The sequence below is a fragment of the Mastomys coucha genome, unplaced genomic scaffold, assembly GCF_008632895.1.
Source record: "Mastomys coucha isolate ucsf_1 unplaced genomic scaffold, UCSF_Mcou_1 pScaffold22, whole genome shotgun sequence".
Taxonomy (NCBI): Eukaryota; Metazoa; Chordata; class Mammalia; order Rodentia; family Muridae; genus Mastomys; species Mastomys coucha.
Window position 1 is genome coordinate 79,039,899 of NW_022196905.1, and position 20,202 is coordinate 79,060,100.

A 20,202-nucleotide genomic window follows, 5' to 3' on the forward strand; every position below is an offset into this window, starting at 1 on the left:
GAAGAAGAAGAAGAAGAAGAAGAAGAAGAAGAAGAAGAAGAAGAAGGAAGAGGAGGAGGAGGAGGAGAGGAGGAAGAGGAGAAAGTTAAAATTATACATCTGCCCAATATTTAGCATTATACTTTTGAAAAATTCCTGTGATGAGAGAACTGACTGTAAGTAGGTAGCTCCATGAAAAAGAGGTTTCCTGTTGTTAACACAATTTTACATAATTAAGTAAGTAAGTAAGTAAGTAAGTAAGTAGCACTAGCATTTCCACAATTTAAATTTGGGCCTTGTTAGGAATTCTTGGGGTTCTTCTTCTTCCAATTCAATGAATTGTGCAAAAAGAAAAAATATATTTTGATTTCTTTTAGGAAATCAACATATTAGTAGGTAAGTTCCCTTTGCATAAAAACACCGATGACGTACTTGTTGGCTCTTGTTTCCTGTGATCTTTGAGGGTAAGTGGAATGTGTCTACTGTGCAGTTCCTCATATGCACAAAGCTGTTTCTCCACCCATGCCCACACCCCTTCCTGACATTCAAGGGCTAAGCTGCCCTTACTGGAAGCCCTTTGCTACAGTCTGCTCCATTCCCCTCTTACCAACTCTTCCTTCACATAAGTGCTTTTCTTTCCCAGGGTTATGTAACAAATTTCATACAGCCCAATTGTCTCTTGTCTGCCACAGTTCTCCAAAGACCTTTCAATCCCTTTATAATTATTCACATCATGAATGATTAGACAGATACAGAAGCCAGAAATTGTCTGTGCGACAAGAAATTACATAGCGGGAGATCACAGAGGAGAGGTTAAAAGATGAATTTCCTCATTTATAAGTGATCACCACATTGGTGAATAATCAACATTTTTTAGAGATCTTTTATTTGCCTGTGTGTGACTATGTGTACATGAATATAGATGTCAGCAGAGGCAAGAGGCATCTGATCAGCTGGAGCTGAGGTTACAGGCAGTTGCTCAATACTTAATATGTTGCTGGGAATGGAACCCATGTCTTCTTCAAGAGTAGAACCATACAGCCATCTCTCCAGCCAATGAGCATTACATTCTACATTACTTGCTCAAAGTCAGAACTTTGTCTTCTCTCTTTCTTTCTTTCTTTCTTTCTTCCTTTTTTCCTTCCTTTCTCTCTTTCTTCCTTTTCTGCCTGTCTGTCTTTTTTATAGTATTTTTTCTGCCTTTTGAGGTTATAATATATTTACATCATCCTCCCATCTCTGAATAATTAACTTTTAAGAGTAATAAAAAGCCATCGTTTTCAAGTATTTTTCAAAGTGCACTAGACTTCCCAAGGATAACCAGGCACACCCTGGTCTTCCTACAGGATCAGGAAAAGTGTTCTTTGTTAATCTGTTTAATTGATTAATTAAATAATCATTTTATTTGTTTATTTCTTTATGGGAAATTTGTTCAGTATAGACACACTAGGACTGGATCCTTCATTTGATACCGAATTATTCACTACTAGAATTCTAGGAACAGTAATGACTAACATGACTCCGGGAGTTAAGGATTCCATAATATGAGAAGGAAAATAGAGTGTCCATCCCTTTGTGCACCATCAAAGACATACAGTAGGCCTGAACTTCCTGCTCTGTGAATAAGGACACTAAGAGGTACTCCAGCCTCACTACATCTTGTCTCCCTACTCATTATTAAAAACTTGACCTGACTGGCATTGTTTCTTAAAGACAGGAGAAAACATGCATGAACATGAAGTGCTAGGATTGAACTTAAACACCATTTTTTAAACATACTACTTCTATAGATGAAATCACTTACTAAATATTAAAGCTATTGAAATAACTTCATTGTCTTCAAAATATTCCCTTTTTCTAAATAATATTTCAAGTATACAATTATATGAAATTATATCATGCTCAAAATATAATTCCCCTTTTTTTTTTTTTTTTTTTTTTTTTTTTTTTTTTTTTTTTTTTTTTTTTTTTTTTTTTGGTTTTTTGAGACAGGGTTTCTCTGTGTAGCCCTGGCTGTCCTGGAACTCACTCTGTAGACCAGGCTGGCCTCGATCTTAGAAATCCGCCTGCCTCTGCCTCCCAAGTGCTGGGATTAAAGGTGTGCCCCAGAGCTGCCCGGCATAATTCCTTTTTTAAGTATCATCACCTTACCCAGCTCTTTGGATTACTTTTATCAGTATCAAACATGCTATATTTGCCATATTTTAAAAAGTATTCCTTTGAAATCATAACTGTCATCAACTACCAAATTTCTTTTACCATATCTCATTTATATACTCCTTAAAAGTAGTTTTTAAAGGTCCTGAATTTGTTCATTCTATTACCCTTTGAATATATCTCCATTCTTATTACAGTATAAAAAAATTATGTTACTAAGACCAATATCATCAGCTTCAATGTTTAGTTCCTATGTAGATGTGTCTATTCCCAGAAGTTACACTAGACTCATTAAAGTAAATATATATATTTATTACTGATATTAAGCTGACATTCTGGTTGTAATTTTTGCTTTATACTAAGAGCTCAATTGTAAACTAAAGTGGATTAACACTCTCACAAAAATAGAAATACTAACATTGGGAAACCATAGTGATATAAATATGTCAGAAAATCTTAACAAGTAAGTGGATCTTGACATGGTACTTGGCTTTGGGTTCGTAGATATGCAATAGTGAGTCTCTTCTTCATTCTCATTACACCTTGACTACAAAGAAACTGGTTAAGTGTCTTGGAATCATTCTGTGCCGTCCTTAGAAGAATGAGAGATTTTTTTAGCCTCCTAGAAGCACCTTGAAGAGTAAGCTTCTTTTGCAGTGTCACTGTGCAAGCAAGGAGCCTTTATTCAGAGTCCCGCCTGTCTTGTGAGATTCTCCCTATGTGGATGGTGATCCTCAAGGGAGAAAAGATCATGTGCTTCATTCACCACGTTCTCTAGAGTGTCTATGTATGTCAAAGTTTTGAGAGCAACATCTGTAAGATCAAGTTGAGAGTCCAGGTTCTGCTAAACACACGACCATAATTTCATGCTATGAGGGCAGAGTGACAAGGTAGGTCTCTGCTATCCTCTATACACCTTCTGAGTCATGCACACCCATGGGATTTCCTGGATAATGCAATGAGAAGGAAGTGCGTCAAAACAGATTTCTAAGACTTTTTAATTTTTTTTAATTTTTTTTTTTTTGTAATCAAAAAACACTGGGTCTTGACTGTAAGAAGCTAGAGATTATTGGTGTGGGAACAGAACCAAGGTAGCTAACTTTTCTCCTTGAGTCTGGAGAAGACAAGTACAGTACTCTTCATAATGAATAAACTGTAATGTTATAGGAAAGATAACACTAGAATCACAACGATTCAATCACAGCCAAGAGCACAGTCTCTTCTAGTATGTGGAGGGCACAGGAGGGGCACATCGGAGAACAAGCTGGTGAGATTGAGCATTAAATCAATGGCAAGAGAGGATTAGGAAACAAATGATCCCCGGAGCCCCATGAACTTACTTCCAGAAGCAATGAGCTGCTGTGAGCAGCCACGTGTTGCTGATGAGTGTGGCTCCACACTGATGGCCAGCCCCTATGAGCTGTAGGCTAGCTTGCCAGGGCCACTCCCCTTCCATAGCTGTTTCCCTGCCTTGGACAATTCGTTCAGTAGAAGAGGATGCTGGTAATGGGATGTTTGAAGATGACATTCTTATTCCACATCCTGACAAGAAAACACACAGTCGTCTGTTCTCATGGCAATAAGAAAAAGGATCTCTCTTTGGTTGGTTTAGACCCTGGGAGCTCTGAGGGTACTAGTTAGTTCATATTGTTGTCCGTCCTAAGGGGCTGCAAACCCTTCAGCTCCTTCGGTCCTTTCTTTAACTCCTTCATTGGGGACCCTGTACTCAGTTCAATGGATGGCTGTGAGCCTCTACTTCTGTATTTGTCGGGTACACATGATGGGACTGATGGCTCTGGCAGCATGTGCATAGTAGAGGATGGCCAAGTCGGTCACCAACGGGAGGAGAGGCCCTTGGCCCTATGAAGGTTCTGTGCCCCAGTGAAGGGGGATGCCAGGGCCCTAAGCGGGAGAGGGTGGGGTGGCGAGCAGTGGGAGGGGGGAGGGAACAGGGGTTTGTTCTTGTTGTTTTTTGAGGTTGTTTTTTTTTTGGAGGAGAAACTGGGAAAGGAGAAATCATATGACATGTAAATAAAGAAAATATCTAAAACAAAAAAAAAGGATCACAATTTGTGTTTAGAGAATGTACTTAGAAAATTCGTTGACTCAGCAACCCCTTAACATGTCCTTAGCACGCAGTCTCTGACTTGTTATATATATATATATATATATATATATATATACACATATACATATATATATGCATATATATAGTATACAAATACATATACATATATACACATATATGTAATGTGAGTAGCCAGGTGTTGCTGTACACATATATGTAATGTATAATACATATACATTATTACACATATACACACAGATGACTATGTGTATAAACATATATATATATATATATATATATATATATATTGGATTAATTGCCCTGAGATTCAAAAGCAATATTTATCTTTATGCTTAGGCATTTAGTTCAGAACTCGATTTCTGGCTCTCTGCCTAAATCATATACAGCTTGGCATCTTGGCACATTTTAGTAATCCCAGCACTTGAGATGCTTATACAAGAATTTTGTCAGTCTGAAGCCAGCCAGAGATGCACAATAAGTCTCTTACAAAGAAACAGTGTAGATAGATAATATGAACAAAAAATAATAAATGACCAGAGAAGATAAATGATATGAAAACAGTTTTAGTTGGATGCATAATAGATTTGGAAGCTGAAAAGTGCAGTCAGCTAGACTGACCAGGTGTTCTGCCAAGGGAAGGTGGCCCTGGACTTTTAATGTCAAGTGAGGATGCGGTAGCCTAGCATCCTTGGAGAAAGAGAGACGGGATGGGGCAAGCTCACAGATGAGAAACTAATGCAAACTCTGGTAATCTTAAAATTTGCAAGTCTAACTCAAAAAACAAACTGACCAATCTGGTGTGCCTACTACCTACTAAGGTATAGTTAAACTGGGGAAGACATTCTGGATAGTAGCTTGTGCTCTGGATAAGAAATATCTTTGTGGTATCTGCCCAGGGCAGCATTAAAGTTTAGAAAAGGATTTTTGTTTTACTGTTGGCCTTTCTAGAGCCATTTTGTCTTTCTTTTTTACCAACACATATGTCATTATTGAACATCAAACATCTGGATATTCTTTAAATTAGCTTACACGGATATATAGCAGTATAGTTGTTAGCTAAGACAGACCAACCTTGGAGACGGACACAAATTGCTGTACACCAAAACTAATGGGTACCAGAGTGGGATGTGCCATTAGGAGATTCCACATCTAAGCCAAGAGTACTTTACTCTTCAGGGAGCCCAACTCTGAATATATGTCTTAGTTTGTCCTTCATGTGACAAGAGGAAACTATTTAATATCTTTGATTTTTAAATTTAAATATTTTCAATTTCTAAAATATAAGAGTACTTTAGAGAAATTACTATTCCCTGATATCAAATTTTCAGTTGACCAAACTTCAAACCAACCTTTGAAAAGGCTTGCATGTATTCTCACAACATTGGTAATAGGTACATATTTGCCTACAAAAACTCAAAATATATTCAGGTATAAAGCAGGAAGTGAACCTCAAAAACTTAAAAAGATAAAGTTAAAACTAACTTAAAACTAACAAGAAAAACTTCAACTTGGACCTCTCTTGAAATATTGAAGATACTTTAAAGAATATTGATATAGCATCTAGAATACTATGCAGCACGTATAAGCTATAAAGAATAAAATTATATTGATATAAATCTAATATGTTAAGTATTAAAAATAAAAAAGTAAAGATTAAGTATTTGATTTATGAAAGTATAAAAAGAAAGAGAAAATGTTGGTGATCCGTAGTAGTTATAAATATCATCCATTCTGTTTATTATGAAATAAGCAAATGATTTTGGAACTTACGGCTATTGAGAAGATTTCTCATCTTTTTGCTGTCAATGGCTGTAATAAAGGAATAGAAGTTAATTGACATGAAAACACAATTCCTTTTCTGGGCTATTTTGCTCACTTGTTCATAAACAACATTGCTAATTATTTAAAGTACTCATAATTCAGGAAGATATTGAAGTTTTACAGCCAAGTAATATATGACTCTGACTTGATCATTGGTTCAAATAATGGAATTTCATTTGAAAATGAATTCAGAGAATTTTATTTTATGGTTTTCTATTATAAACAAATAAAAAGATTAGGAATGAAGGAGCAAGTGGAAATGTTCCAGTGGTTTTCTTTAGGGGGGGCTATAGACAAAGTCTAAGAAGTAACCCCCAACTTCCACAACAATTGGTGTTGTCACTCGGTGTAGTTTGGCCATATTCCCAATGGTCATTGGTGGGAAAGACCCTCAGGGCCCACTTTTAAGGTCCCAGTCTAACAAGAATTAGGAAATCTGCCCATGCACATTGATGACTTCTCCCTGAGACCCTCTCTCATATTGAAGAGTAGTGTCCAGGAAATCTACGCAAAGACTCTGTCCATTCTCAACTCTTATCCCACAGCTATGCACTGCAGAAAGGTAGCTGGAAAAAGGTCGTGAGAGTGTCAAGGATACCTAGTCTGATCAGTCTTCATCCCTTTAAGCAGCATTTTATTTCTTCCCCAGGCAGGGCCCTCTCAAAGGAAGGTCTTGTGTTTAGAAGAGTTAAAATATTCCTCTGTGACCTGCTCTTACACAGAAAAGTAGATGGGGCTCAGAATCCCAGTATTTGCTTCAGGATAGAGGAATTCTAGTAGCTATGGCTTGCCTTGGAGCAGAAGAGAGGAAAGCAGAGTAAGAGAGACACAGGAAGAACTGTTTTTGAGAGTCCTTGTGATTTACGTCAGCTCAAAGTACTCTCCGCGCAGAACATCATACTTTGAAGTATTCTGTTTTTATGTAAAAGTCCAAATAGAAATGTGAGCCCCAATTCCTACTGCAGATCTCTTAGGGATAGTAAATGAATGACATGTATAACAGAAGAATATATATGCAATTGGATATATACTCTTAAGCATTAGCTTAGAATATACTCATTTTGATGAAAACTGCCTGTATGATTAAAATGTCATTGCATATAACCAAGGTCAAAAATTCCTTTTCAAAACTGGAAGAAGTTCTATTATAGCTTTAACAATGCAGTAAATTTTGATGGTTGATATTTTACTTTAAGTATGTGATCATGACTTAGGATTAGCTATATTATTAATAATCAAGATTTGCTCTGAGACTTTGCTTTACAGAATGACAATTTCCTATTTTCTATTATAATGCAGTAACAATCAAAATAACATATAGTAAATAACACGATCTTTATCTCTAACTACCTATGTAATATATGGAAAGTTCAACTTAAAAGATGTATATGAAATATCTTCAAACCCCTTTCCTCTTTAACATGATATCAAGAGTAACTAAACTTAGAAATTCATGAGATAAAGCCATATAGCTGGAATGCCTGTTGTCCTGAGATGTAGACAACAGACCAAGCAACAGAAATAAAGGGAAAATAGACAGGTCCTATCCATGCATCTTAAAATGTTATCTGAGACAGTATTTTATTTGGAGCAGTATTTTTACTTCCTAATTGCATTTGGCAGAGAACGCTAGAATCCCTCCTGACTTGGATTCTAACTAGGGCTAAGGTGTTATTCATTTTCATGTCACAAACTATTTGAACTTCATTTTCTTCTACTCTGGGGAAAAACAAGATATATTTTTTCTCCCTGAAGTAACAGGGAAATATTTTGAAGTTATAAATAACAGAACCTCTTTACAGGTCATGTCTCTTATTTTACAGTCATTCTTCATACACATGATTGTTTCTTTGGTACAAAAAGTAACTGTTTGGGCTATAGACATGGTTCAGTGGTCAAGAACACTTATTGTTCTTGCAGAGGACCTGGGGCTGGTTCTCAGCATCCACACCCACCTGTAATTTTATCCCAAAGAAATCAAATATCCTCTTCAATCCTCTATTGCCATCTGCACACATGTGTGCAAAACCTTGCATAGTCACACACACTCACATAAATGGGGGAGTCTTATATAAACAAACAATATTAACAACAACAACAATAACAACAAAAAACTCTCCAAAATTAACCCACAAAAGATTCTGAGGTTCATAATAATTCTGTTTAATTCTGGTTCCTATTTTTGCTGATTCATGTCTCAGGGTCTTGTTTAATGTCAACCTCCCCACTTATAAACTGTTGAAAATAAGCCTACCATTTCATGTATTTTAAAGTATATAATATGATATGGTAAAAAAAAATCATTGAAACTTCATCAAAAGCTCTCAAAAGTATGGAAAAGATGGAGTTCTAAATTTTACCAGAGAGTGAATTTTTATTTTAGTTTTCTTTCAAGCTGGTCAATTTCTACTTGTGTGTGTGCATGTGCATATGTGTGTGTGTGTGTGTGTGTGTGTGTGTGTGTGTGTACATGTGCATGTTTCTTATACATACAGGAACCCAAGGATGTCAAAGAGGTACTGGTTACATTGGAACTTGAGTTACAGATAATTGTGTGCTGTCATGTGGCAGCTGGGAACTGTACCTGAGTCCTTCACAATAGCAGTAAGTGTTTTTAACTACTGAGCCATCTTTCCAAGCCCAGTTACAGATTTACTAAAGGTAAATTTCTAAATTGGAAGTTACATAAACCAGACTCTATGACAAAGCAGGAGATTGCAGTCAAAGAGAATTAGAATAATGGCAAACAGCAAGGAAAGACTTACGTGTGAGGCTGAATGATGGGATATTGATAGTCAACGGCAGCTGTTTGATCTTCAGACTTTGATATAAAGTCCTTTCAATCTTTTTCTTGATTCGTTCAGCACTATCAGTAGATGGGTATCGAAACATGAGCACTATAAGAATGTTTATGCCTTGTTCATCTGGACTGGAGCAAAACAGACAAATAATTCCATCTCTGTGGTCTCCATGAGTTTAGAGAAACATTGTAGATGACTTTGTGCACACAAGACTTAGTGTTGTCTCCAAATCAAAGGAACACTATGAGTACATGGTGAAGAGTGTGGCAAGCACTGGAGGTGTGAATGCAAGAGGCTAGCAATGCTAAGACTGTTCTCTACCTTTCCTTGGTTTTGAGAGTTTTATGAGGTGCTCATTAAATCATGCTTCATGTTTACTTAAAGAATTTGCTTTTTAAGGAATTCTGAACAAAATTGATAGTAGAGGTCATTAATCCTCCAGTGAAGTATTACAGAGACCATGTGGCTCACCACATCCATTGTCCTTTGCCTCCTGATCACAGAACTATACTGTATTTCTAGCCTTTCTTGAGATTTACTGAAACTCTCTCATGAATTCTAGCCAGAGGGATGTGGCCAGAAATGATGTTCCTTACTGTCAAGGGCCTTGTGCTTCTCTTGTCTCAGGCAGAAATGGAAGATCCTGTGGCAATGCAATACTACAATGCTCACTAAAACCCATTCTTTTGCTCCTGCTTTTAACACTTTGAGTTGAGCTATGGAAATGCAATGAATATTGTATTGCAACACTGAATTCTTGGTATTTGGTATTCAAATAATAAACAATCTTTAGAAGAAATAGTTTACAAAGATATATAATGTAATCAGTGATTCAAATATATAAATTTATATCATATGTTAAGGTTGGAAAGACTCTAGTAGACTTTGGAAAGTTAATTTAGTTAGGAAGTCAAAGAAAAGAAGAAAGAAGACAAAAGTAATAAAACACAAAAAGAATAATTATCACTAAGCAGTTAAGTAACCGTATATATGCTTTCTATCATATACCTGACTATTGTCTGTCATCCATTTATCTATCTATCATCTATCTATCATCTATCTATCTATCTATCTATCTATCTATCTATCTATCTATCTATCTATCTATGTAGATAGATACATCATCTATCATCTAATCTATCATCTAATCTATCTATCATCTATCTACCATCTATCAATCTATCTATTCATCTATCTCAGTATGGAATCTAGGCCTTTTAAACATTATATCAAAACACATAGGAATAAAGGTGCTTTCTGCCAAACTTAATGACCTGCGTTTGATCCCTGGAATCCACATGCTGTAAGTAGAGAACTGGCTCCTACACATTGTCCTCTGACCTCCACACAAACATGATGACATGTTCATGATGACTGATGGACATGTCCAAACATGCACAGAAGAAATAAATGTATATAAAGATAAGGCTTATTCTCTGATGACAACTCTATGTTTAGTTTATATATATTACACTCCATCAAAGTATTAAAACAAAAAAGTATTTTAAACAACAACAAAGATGTGTTGGCATTAAAGAAAAACCCTGCACAGGAAATAGTTATAGATTGAAAGAGAGGAAGATGGAAAGACTTTCCATTCTGTTCTACTGTGCTCTGTTTTTAAGAGGGGGTTGGTGTTTGCAGAACCATTTCATTTCTCCTCTTTCCTCTATAGATTATCTTACCTAACTGCTAAGGCTCTGTGGTAAAGTAGTTTCTGTCTTGCTGTTGGGACTAAGAAATCATTAAAACAGTTAAATAGCATAATTCTTGTGGCTTTAGTTTTATGAAAACTCTTTGCTAAATGATTCTCAGGGTGAGCATCTGTGTTAATGAAATGTGCCATCTTAATGGTATTGGCTTGAAATTACAGATCAGGTCTACATACCTTATCTTGATAACATGGGACTTGATAAATCTACCCACTCCAGAAGAACGTCGGAATATCCTAGACATCTAATATGAAAAATTAAAAAATGTTAGTCCTAAGAGACATGTTATTCCATATGTATCAAGAGATTTTGAGTGAAGAACAGTTTTTTACATGATTTTCACATGGGGCATACTGGCTTTCCACAGTGAAAGCTAAGTGAAGACTAAGCCGATGTTTGAATTCTTGTAGGACTGAACAACTTTTCCAAAATGACCTAATTTACTATTCCTTTGTAAAATGGGTAATTGTGATATCTGTCTCATAGAGTTGATTTGGGAGCTGGAAAGGTGATCAGCGGCCAAGGGTGCTCTCACTGAAATCATAAGGATAAGGACATGGATTCCAGTACTCCTGCGATAACCCAAGCTTCCATTCCAGCTCTGGTGGAGAAAGCTACAGAGACAGGAAGATTATTTGAGCTTGCTGCTTTAAGCTAGCCCTTACAGCACGCACTTCAGGTTCAAAGAGAAATGATGTCCTTTTATGTGATGTCCTGGGTGTTCATAGATAGATATCCGCATGCACTCACATAGACCCATACATATGCATACAAAAAATAGATTTTTTGTTTTTTTGAGACCAGTCAAAAAATAGATTTTTTAAAAAAGTAAAAACATATACATATATAATATATTTGATGGTGGCAAACTACTTGCAAACTACTTACAAAATAATTTTAATGAGAATTTTCAAATGAATTAATGTATGTGTTATTTTTAAGACAACATCACTCAGTTCTAAAAAAAAAAAAAAAAGAGCCCCCATCCTGTTTGCTACACTCTCATAGCTTCTAGCCCACTACTGACGTCAGGTTTGTTGACTTTGTCAGTGCTTAGTATATTGCTTGGCCATCTGAATGACTATAACACCATGTCTTGGAAATCTGACCCCTCATTGTGAATCATCTCTCTGAGACATGCAGGGATAAACATCTAATACTGGTAATCGGTTTTACCACACTTCATATCATAAGGATGACATGCCTCAATCTTTCCAGCCTGAACCTGTGAAGGATTTGAGATGTTCAGGGAACTTATTTCCTAAAGAGTCTTGATTGCCTAAAAGGAGTCATGCTGAAACTTACCATGGAATAGCATTTGAAAAGTCAGAAGATATAGGTTGGTGGTGATAAATGAACTAAAAGTCTACTTATGCGCTTAGCCTTACAGCACCCCACCCCAAATTACTATACCATCTGAGAACAAGGAGCTCTGTGTTCCTGATTTGTATGGTTACTTCCTCTTCTTGATTCTTCTGATCTAATGCAATACTCAGAAGTTTCTATCTTCTAAATATCTAACCCATTTTCCTTGTTTTGACCTAGTCATCTCCTAATTAATACATTAGTCATGGACTAATGTCATCTCTCTGGAACTCCATGTTATATGAACCTTCATGTTCCACAGTGCTCCCCACAGTGAGAGCAGAATTGACATCTATAAACAGAAAGATCAGTATTTTACACTCTTGCTTCCAGCTAGAGTAAGCACTTTGATCTTCCTCCTTCATTGGGCCCATCCTCACTCTGCCGTCACTTGAAAGCCATCTCTGCCTGTCTTTGACTTTATCATAGAAAATATGAACATGCAGACCTAGTTCATAAGCTGACTACCATGAGGTATCTACCAATAAATGAATGCAAAAAACTCTATATTTTGGTATAAATGCACAATAGATTTTGTTCAGTCATATGGAAGAATGAAGTTATATTGTTTTCAAGAAACTATATGGAGCTAGAAAGAGTAGTGTAAGAAAAATAAGCTAGACTCAGAAAGACAAATATTATATTCTTTCTCATATGCAAATTGAAGAATTATAAATATATAAATAAATAGTAGTGTAAGCATATGGGAAAAACAAGGATACAAGGAAGGTGGGGAGTTGGAGTAGGATAAAGAAGAAGATACTGGAAGTGAATATGGTCAAAGTGCATGACAAATGTGAATGCAAATGTATTTCTAAGACAAATCACTGTGTACACACATATATATGAACAATTTTTTTAATTAAAAAGGGACTAGACAGATAGTTCAGCTATGGCTAGTCTCACAATCAAAACACCAAAAATGTTTGCAAATTTGTATGGAATTACCCAAGGTACAATTCAAACAGTTAGTATAAACTCAATGGTACTAACAAGTTTATGAGCAGGAAATTCAAACTAAAACAAGAATAGCCATTTATTTTATAGAAAAATAAACTTTTCCTGGAAGCCATTGTTGTAGTCATTTTTCTGAAGAAATTGAATTCTTATTGATATTCTTCCATTGAGAAGTCAATAATGTGATATTTAGTCCAAACTATTAATTCTATCCTTCAGTTTTTATGGTCCAATCCTAATAATAACTTTGCTAATGATTATTTCACTTAAAATGTAGTAGCTAAACGGATTATAATATTATTAATTCACCTTAAAACAAGATCACAATTGTCTTCCTTAGCTTTAATGTTAGCACTAAAAAGCAAAATGTGCTTGTAGCAGTGCATGTGGCTCTAAGTACACTGGTGGCTACTCTTGGGGAAAGACTGTTTTTAATCTTTTCTCCTCTGGCTAGGAACTGCCCAGAAATTAAGTTCTCAAGATTAACTGTTCTTGGGTATACAAGATGGAGAACTCTTTTTGAAATCTATCTGTGAAAATAAGACAAGTTGAACAGGTACCTTTTTATTACAAAGGTGGTTATGGACGAGCTGAGGAAGAGTACACTGATAGATCAGTCCACACCGGGAAACCTTCCTGCTAACCATAAGGAGTTTTCTTCCTCTGATATCCAAAATTCTGATTATTCAAATCATACAAGTAGCAGCTATACACCAATTCTGACAGGTCTCAGGTTGTTCCATCCTGTTATTACTTAATTTTAATTTGATTCTATTATTTTTCATGAGTAGGCTTCTATTAATAATTAAGATTGTAAGTTCTTTGAAAGAAAGGAGTATGATGACTTTGGTGTAATCAGCTTTGTACAAGGTACATGTGTGACTGAGTAATTACACATTTATTATTGGTTGACATTCTGGAGTTATGGCTATCTTAATCAGCATTATAATAACAAAAACAAAAAAAAGTAAAACAACAGTTCTTATAGTGCTTTTAGACTATTCTTGGTATCTTCTTTCCTTTCTATCACTATCATTAATTCCATACAATCAGAAGTTCCCCTTGTTTCAGACACAGTAGTAGATACTGGATAAACAACATTAAACAAAAACAGTGCTGATTTTATATTCTAAGTAGAGTTATATAGTAAAAGAAAAAAGATATTATCAAATTCCATAAGTAAAGTAATATAGGGTAACAGGTATAAAATTGTAAGAGAGAAGGATTCTCTGAGTAAATGATATTTGAAGATGAAGAGGGGAAAGCAAGGCAATGAGATAGTCTTCTATCTGGAAGGAACTGAATATTCAAAGAATTCAAAAGAAATAAGGAAGGCAGGAGTGTAGAGATGGGAGTGGGTAGAGCTTGTGAACATTTGGGAACTTTGTAGAAGAGCTTAGGTTTTATTTTAAGCATATTTAGAAGCCATTAAGAAATTTTAATCAAACAGATATAATTCTACATTTTCAAAAGTTCATTTTGATTTCACTATGGACATAAGAGGGATCCCAAGTGGAAGCAGTGATCAGTGAGTTGAAGATGTGAGCTATTATTCCAGCTAGTCTACAATGGAGATGATGGACTAGAGGCAGGAACATGACTTGTCACTAAAACAAGCATGTAGATAATAGAAATGTAGGTAGAGATGTTCACTGAGAAGTCAGGGTGAGAGAACACTCAAAAGAGTAGACTTCAAGAAGGGTACTTAAACTTGGAGATACCTCTAAGAGATCAAAGGAGAGATATCAAGTAGTCTATTGAATGAGGGTGAAATTTTATCTATAGAGTTCAAGTGAGGCAAAATCTGTCTCCATGACTTAAAGATTGACAGAGTTGTCTTTAATTCTAAATTTGACAAACCAATTAAGACTGCTTCTTCAAATGCCCATCTAAGAATGATAATGGGAAAATGTCTAGGTGTTTCAGTTAGTAACTTACAAAAAAGAATTGAGCAGGCAGTAGCTATATCTTTCAAGTAGAGAAGAAATAAGAAAGGACAGATGCCCATGAACATAATCTGATCCTCCAGAATCAGCCATATCTGAGACCAAGTACAGTGCTATTTTTCCCATGACACTTCATTTTACTAATCTATATTTTAACTTATACTTGTTTAATGCTGGTTGGCCAAAAATGTGTGCTATGTATTAATGTAAAATAAAATTACAAATAAACAAAAGAAGGAGAAGCAAAACCAGACCATCCCTCAGATTATCTAGACATTATCTAGACCAATGGAGATTTATTGTAATAGTTGTTTTTCCAACAAATAAAAATGTCTGTTTTCTTTAGAAAGTACTTAAAACAGACTGGAGAGTTTGCTCATCTGTTAAAGGCTAAAGTTCATAAACAAAAGTACAAGGAAGTTCTTAAGGCATCAGTATTATTTTTCTTCTTCTTTTTCTTACATGATGGTAGATTGTGTGCTAAATAAATAAATATTTATTTAACAATAAATTCATAATGGTATTAACTATGTTGTACTTTGTGGGTAGATGTACCAGTTTCTGTAAGAGCTGACTGTTGCTTCACATCTGTACTTCCCCAAAGCCTTGTCCTTAGTTGACCTGGGAAACATGCCCAGTGATGTCTGAGAAGTTATTCTTTACCTGTACTGGGCATCCCTGTTTGCTGTATGACAAATAGCCCAGCCCTACTATGTCTGCACAGAACGTGCACCTCTGTGATGTAACCAAAGCTCCAGATCTTCCAGGAAAATCAAGCTGATCCTGAACTTTTGAAACCATATCTTTGCTAAGATTCTTCCTCTCTGAATTTCTGAGGTTTCTGCTCTCTAGATAAAATTTCCTGGAATTATTAGCTTTAAAAATCATTTAATTAAAAATCTTCATCAATTAGGAACCTCTGGTAACAGAATTTGCTTCTTTTGACTCAATCTAGAAAGAACTAAGTTCTCTGGAATCAGAGAATGCACTTTAAGCATCTATTCTAATGTATGTTCTTGGAAATTCTGTTATCACATTTTTCAAAGTTTTAGATGAGGCTTGGTTCACAGTTAGGAAAGGAATCAAAGAATTTCAGCAGAGAAAGTGATTTTTGTAGTAATAATTTGTGTTTCAAGCATTTTTTTACATTTCAATTCTTATACCCTTGGTAGAAAAAAAGCGAAAGGAATCCCTAGATTGTCCCTCAAGCTTTATTGTTTCAGAATATTAAATAAGTAAACAAAAAGGGTTTCAGTGAATGTTGTTTGGGTAATGAGATTAGATGAAAATAAAGTAAAATGCTTTAACTAATTAACCCAGCAATACTGAGTATGAAAAAATTATTATCTTGTTTTTTCTTTTCTTTTTTTTTTGAGAATAATTAATTACATTTCTCTCTTCCCTTCCTTCCCCCTACTTCCTCTCATATGTCCCTCCCTACTCTCAAATTCATGGCTTCTGTTTTTTACTAATTGTTATTGTATGTGTATGTATAATATATATTTATAAATATGACATGTTCAGTTCGCATAATGCTACCTGTATATATGTTTTCAGGGTTGACCATTTACCATGGGACAACCAACTGATATGCTCTTCCCTTAGCAGGACCACCTCTTCCATCCCCAGCTTTCTATGGTTGCTTTATTTTAATCTGTCTTGACACTGCCACAAGCAACAGAGTATTATACAAGTGCTCAAACAGAGTATCCCATGGCAAAACTGATCACTGTGGGCCTCTGAGATTTTAGGTAGTACTTAGCACAGATAAAGATGCTAATAACAGTGACTAACTTTAATTTTTCTACTGAGGACTATGATATAAATACTCATAAATTATTGTATACATAGTAATAATGCTTTATTTACCATATTGCTTGGCCGCTAATGAAACATACTTTTCATGAAGATTATCTGACAAAATTCTAGAGAATAGGATTCTATTACCATTCATTAAACAGATATACAAAAATTAAATTTATAAATTTTTGAATGGATAGAAAGATGGACAAATGAGTCATAAACTATGCCTTTTCATTATCATCTCAAGTATCTTGGAGTGAAAATGATCTTTTATCAATTATAAAAGTACAGTCCGCAGAAAGGAAAAGTAAAAGAGAAATCATTAAAACTGAAAGATTATGCAATATTTTCCACATTTCTTAGAAGCTCTGTTGTTTCTGGTGTTGATTAAAACTAAGAAGTTATTGTCATCTTAAAAATTACTGCAATCAACTAGAAAACTCTCATTCATTGTGTTCTAGTCTTCTCTGTACAGATGCTCTAATTCTATCTGCTGTCCTTTGAGAAAGCAGATGTAGAATGAGGAATTAGAAAGAAAGAGCAAACAAGATATTCAAAGACATAGAAGTAGCATTAAGGAAGGACTGACTTCTAAGAGCTAGGGATTTTGAAAAGGTAAATGTAGACTTAAGTCTTAATGAAGGGGTTTGAGTTCAAGGTGAAAGACTTCTCTCTAAAGACCGCACTGAAATCACCTGAGATATAAGAGTAAGAATAAACCCAAACACTGACAAAAAGTAGGGAAGATTTCCTTAATAGAGGAGAGGTTAAACTCCTATCTTGAAAGCAGTGAAGAAAAGTAAGTAACTAGAATGATGGTTCTCAATATGTGGATCATGACCCATTTGGCAAGCCTTTATCTCCAAAAGTATTTGCATTACAATTCATAACAGTAGCAAAATTTTAATTATCAGATAGCAACAAAAAATCATTTTATGGTTGGGGTGTCACTGCAACTCGATAAACTGCATTAAAGAATGGTAGCATTAGGAAGGCTGGGAACCACTGTGCAAGAGAGATGGCTTTGTAGTTTAGTACAGGCTGTTATTCCCGAATACCCAGGTTTAACCCCAGCACCCACACTGGGCAGCTAACAGCCACTTGTCAGTCTAACTCTAGGAGATCTAATGTCCCTGCTCTGCCTCCTTGGACACCTGCACTCATGTGCACATATCAACATAGACATGTGTACCCATACAGAATTTTAAAATGAAGTATCGAGGACTCAAATGTTTAAAGTATTTATTTATTTATTCTTTTAAAACCTATGGAATCCAATTAGTGCTGGGAGACCTTGGGAATTTGAAGTGAAGTATGGATATGACCAAGATACATTGTATATATGTACAAAATTATTTTTAAATGAATAAACTAAAAATCAGCAGTATCTTTAAAGAAACAATTTCAAGTTTTACTGAAATATATCAAAGTCATAAATGCACTTTTATGCACTGTACATTTGCATCAAGTTAAATGAAATCCCAACCCAAAAACGTGTGTATGTATGTGTGTGTGTGACACATAAAAGCAACATTCAAGATGAGTCAAGGTAAATCTGAGGAAAATTATAATCCTAGATGTATTAGAAGTACTAGGTGTACATTCCAAAAAATATACCTGAATCCAGAAATCTGTGAATATGATTTAACTTAGCTATAGATCTTAAAATGAGAGAAGAACTGAAGATGGACTGCCTTGGGAGACATTGAATCCCATATTTTTTTTTTTAAAAAAAGTATCCTCAGAATGAAAAATTATAGATACAGGAAGATTATGTAAAGATGGAGATTAGAGATTTGATTATTCATAAGCAACAGGTTAAGGGACATGTGGGGTAGCCAGAAGCTAAAATAGATGGAAGGCATCTCTTGCCATAGCCTTCACAGGCATGGCTGTTCTCCCTCCCTTTTCTTTTCTTTTCCTTTCTTTTCTTTTCTTTTCTTTTCTTTTCTTTTCTTTTCTTTTCTTCTTTTCCTTCTTTTCTTTTCTTTTCTTTTCTTTCTTTTTCTTTTCTCTTCTCTTCTCTTTCTTTTTTCTTTCTTTTTCTTTTGACTTTTAAACCATTAAAGAAGAATTCTATTGCTTTAAATCCCCTAGTTTTGTGGTAATTTTAATGGCAGTCCTAAAAATCAAATGTAACAAGGACCAACACTCACTGTTTACTTATATAATAGTATAGCAGATGCTGTACAGCAGAGTGAACAGAAGTTGAGCAACAGAAGAGGCCACACACCCCAGGTAATATGTTCAAACTTGAGTTGAGGTGGAGCTGGCCTGTCAGATGAGAGTGGGAGGGACCACTATCCATAGTAGTGCTAAGAACACTGCCTTTTATATTAGGGAGGAAATGAATTTAACTACTAAATTCAAAAGGGCATGTGAGTCAGTTCCACATACCATAAATCTTAAAGGCAAAAGCAGGGGTTTAAAGGTCAATGATATAGAACTGAAAGTGATTCTCAGGCAAGCACAAAAAGTACTGATGATAAAACACTGATATCAACAAGATTTTAAAATTTAGATCACCTGTCCATATGAAAATAGTATAACAATAATTAAAAGCAAGGAATAAATGGAAAAAGATAATTTTCTAGGTATGTTACCAATATAGCTTTATTCATAAATGGGCAAAATCATTAATGAACATTAATGGAAAAGAAATACACACAGCACATAACTATTGTAAAACTTAATAAACAGGGAATTAAATCTTCAGTGAGATATAGACTGAGAGCAGAGCAAATTTGAATAGTCAAATTGCTACATAGTTGTGAGACACTTGTAAATCAGCCTTTCCTATTGAGCTTACCATTCTCTCAATCTGATGACTTCTTTCTATAAACTCTCTTGATGACCTGATTCCATAATTTTCTTTGTATTTGATGTTTGTGACTTGAAAAGAGGCAAGGTAATAAAACGACTTGTCATCTGAAAAGCAAGAATGAGAGCTCATGAGTTACTGGGTTCTTTGCTCCAATCCCTGCTAAGTCTGCTTCTACCTAGAACAAAAGTTACTGTACAACTAAACAAGAAGTCCATGTTATAATTCCATTGTTGGTCAGCCAAAGAGAAAATTTATTTCCCAAAGAACACTGACTGATACTCCTCTTGTAAATGTATATCATAACTTTCCTATAGATAGACTTACAATGTATAATGAAAAGTCAATATCAAATGAAATCACAAAAGTCATATGTTTTATCCCCCCTGATGCTGCTAACATAGGTTTATCACACACTGGATTTAGATGACATAATTGCCCAAGTTTTAAAATAACGTATCTTCTTCATAAATCCCATTATCATCAGTGATCAAGTTTATGCACAAGTCATTAAGAGCAAAATCTAAAACCTTCCTGAATATTGCTTTTTCTTCTCCCATTTTCCTCACATATTTTTTTTGTATAAATCAACCCTCTCTAGAGCTGTCTTTAAAACAAATTTAGCAATATCACTTGCCCACCTGAAGCTTTTCCATTTTCCCATTACAATGGGAAATAGGCCCAATCCTTTTATTCTGACATATCACATCCTTTCTTCATGGAACCTGCCTACCTGCTTCTTTGCTCTCCC

The 20,202-nt window shown here is 35.2% G+C and overlaps 1 protein-coding gene across 4 annotated transcripts in view; it reads right to left on the bottom strand.

Moving 5' to 3' along the window:
* Window positions 1–20,202, bottom strand: part of LOC116071419 (transmembrane protease serine 11F) — an 86,802-nt gene that overhangs the window by 7,838 nt on the left and 58,762 nt on the right. For all 4 annotated transcript variants that reach the window (XM_031342915.1, XM_031342914.1, XM_031342912.1 and 1 more), the window contains 5 exons: window positions 19,440–19,558; window positions 10,736–10,803; window positions 8,812–8,975; window positions 5,996–6,034; window positions 3,477–3,678 (listed from right to left, as the gene is read on the bottom strand). In XM_031342915.1, the coding sequence (XP_031198775.1) occupies window positions 3,477–3,678; window positions 5,996–6,034; window positions 8,812–8,975; window positions 10,736–10,803; window positions 19,440–19,558 (592 nt within the window). The remainder of the gene's footprint in view (window positions 1–3,476; window positions 3,679–5,995; window positions 6,035–8,811; window positions 8,976–10,735; window positions 10,804–19,439; window positions 19,559–20,202) is intronic.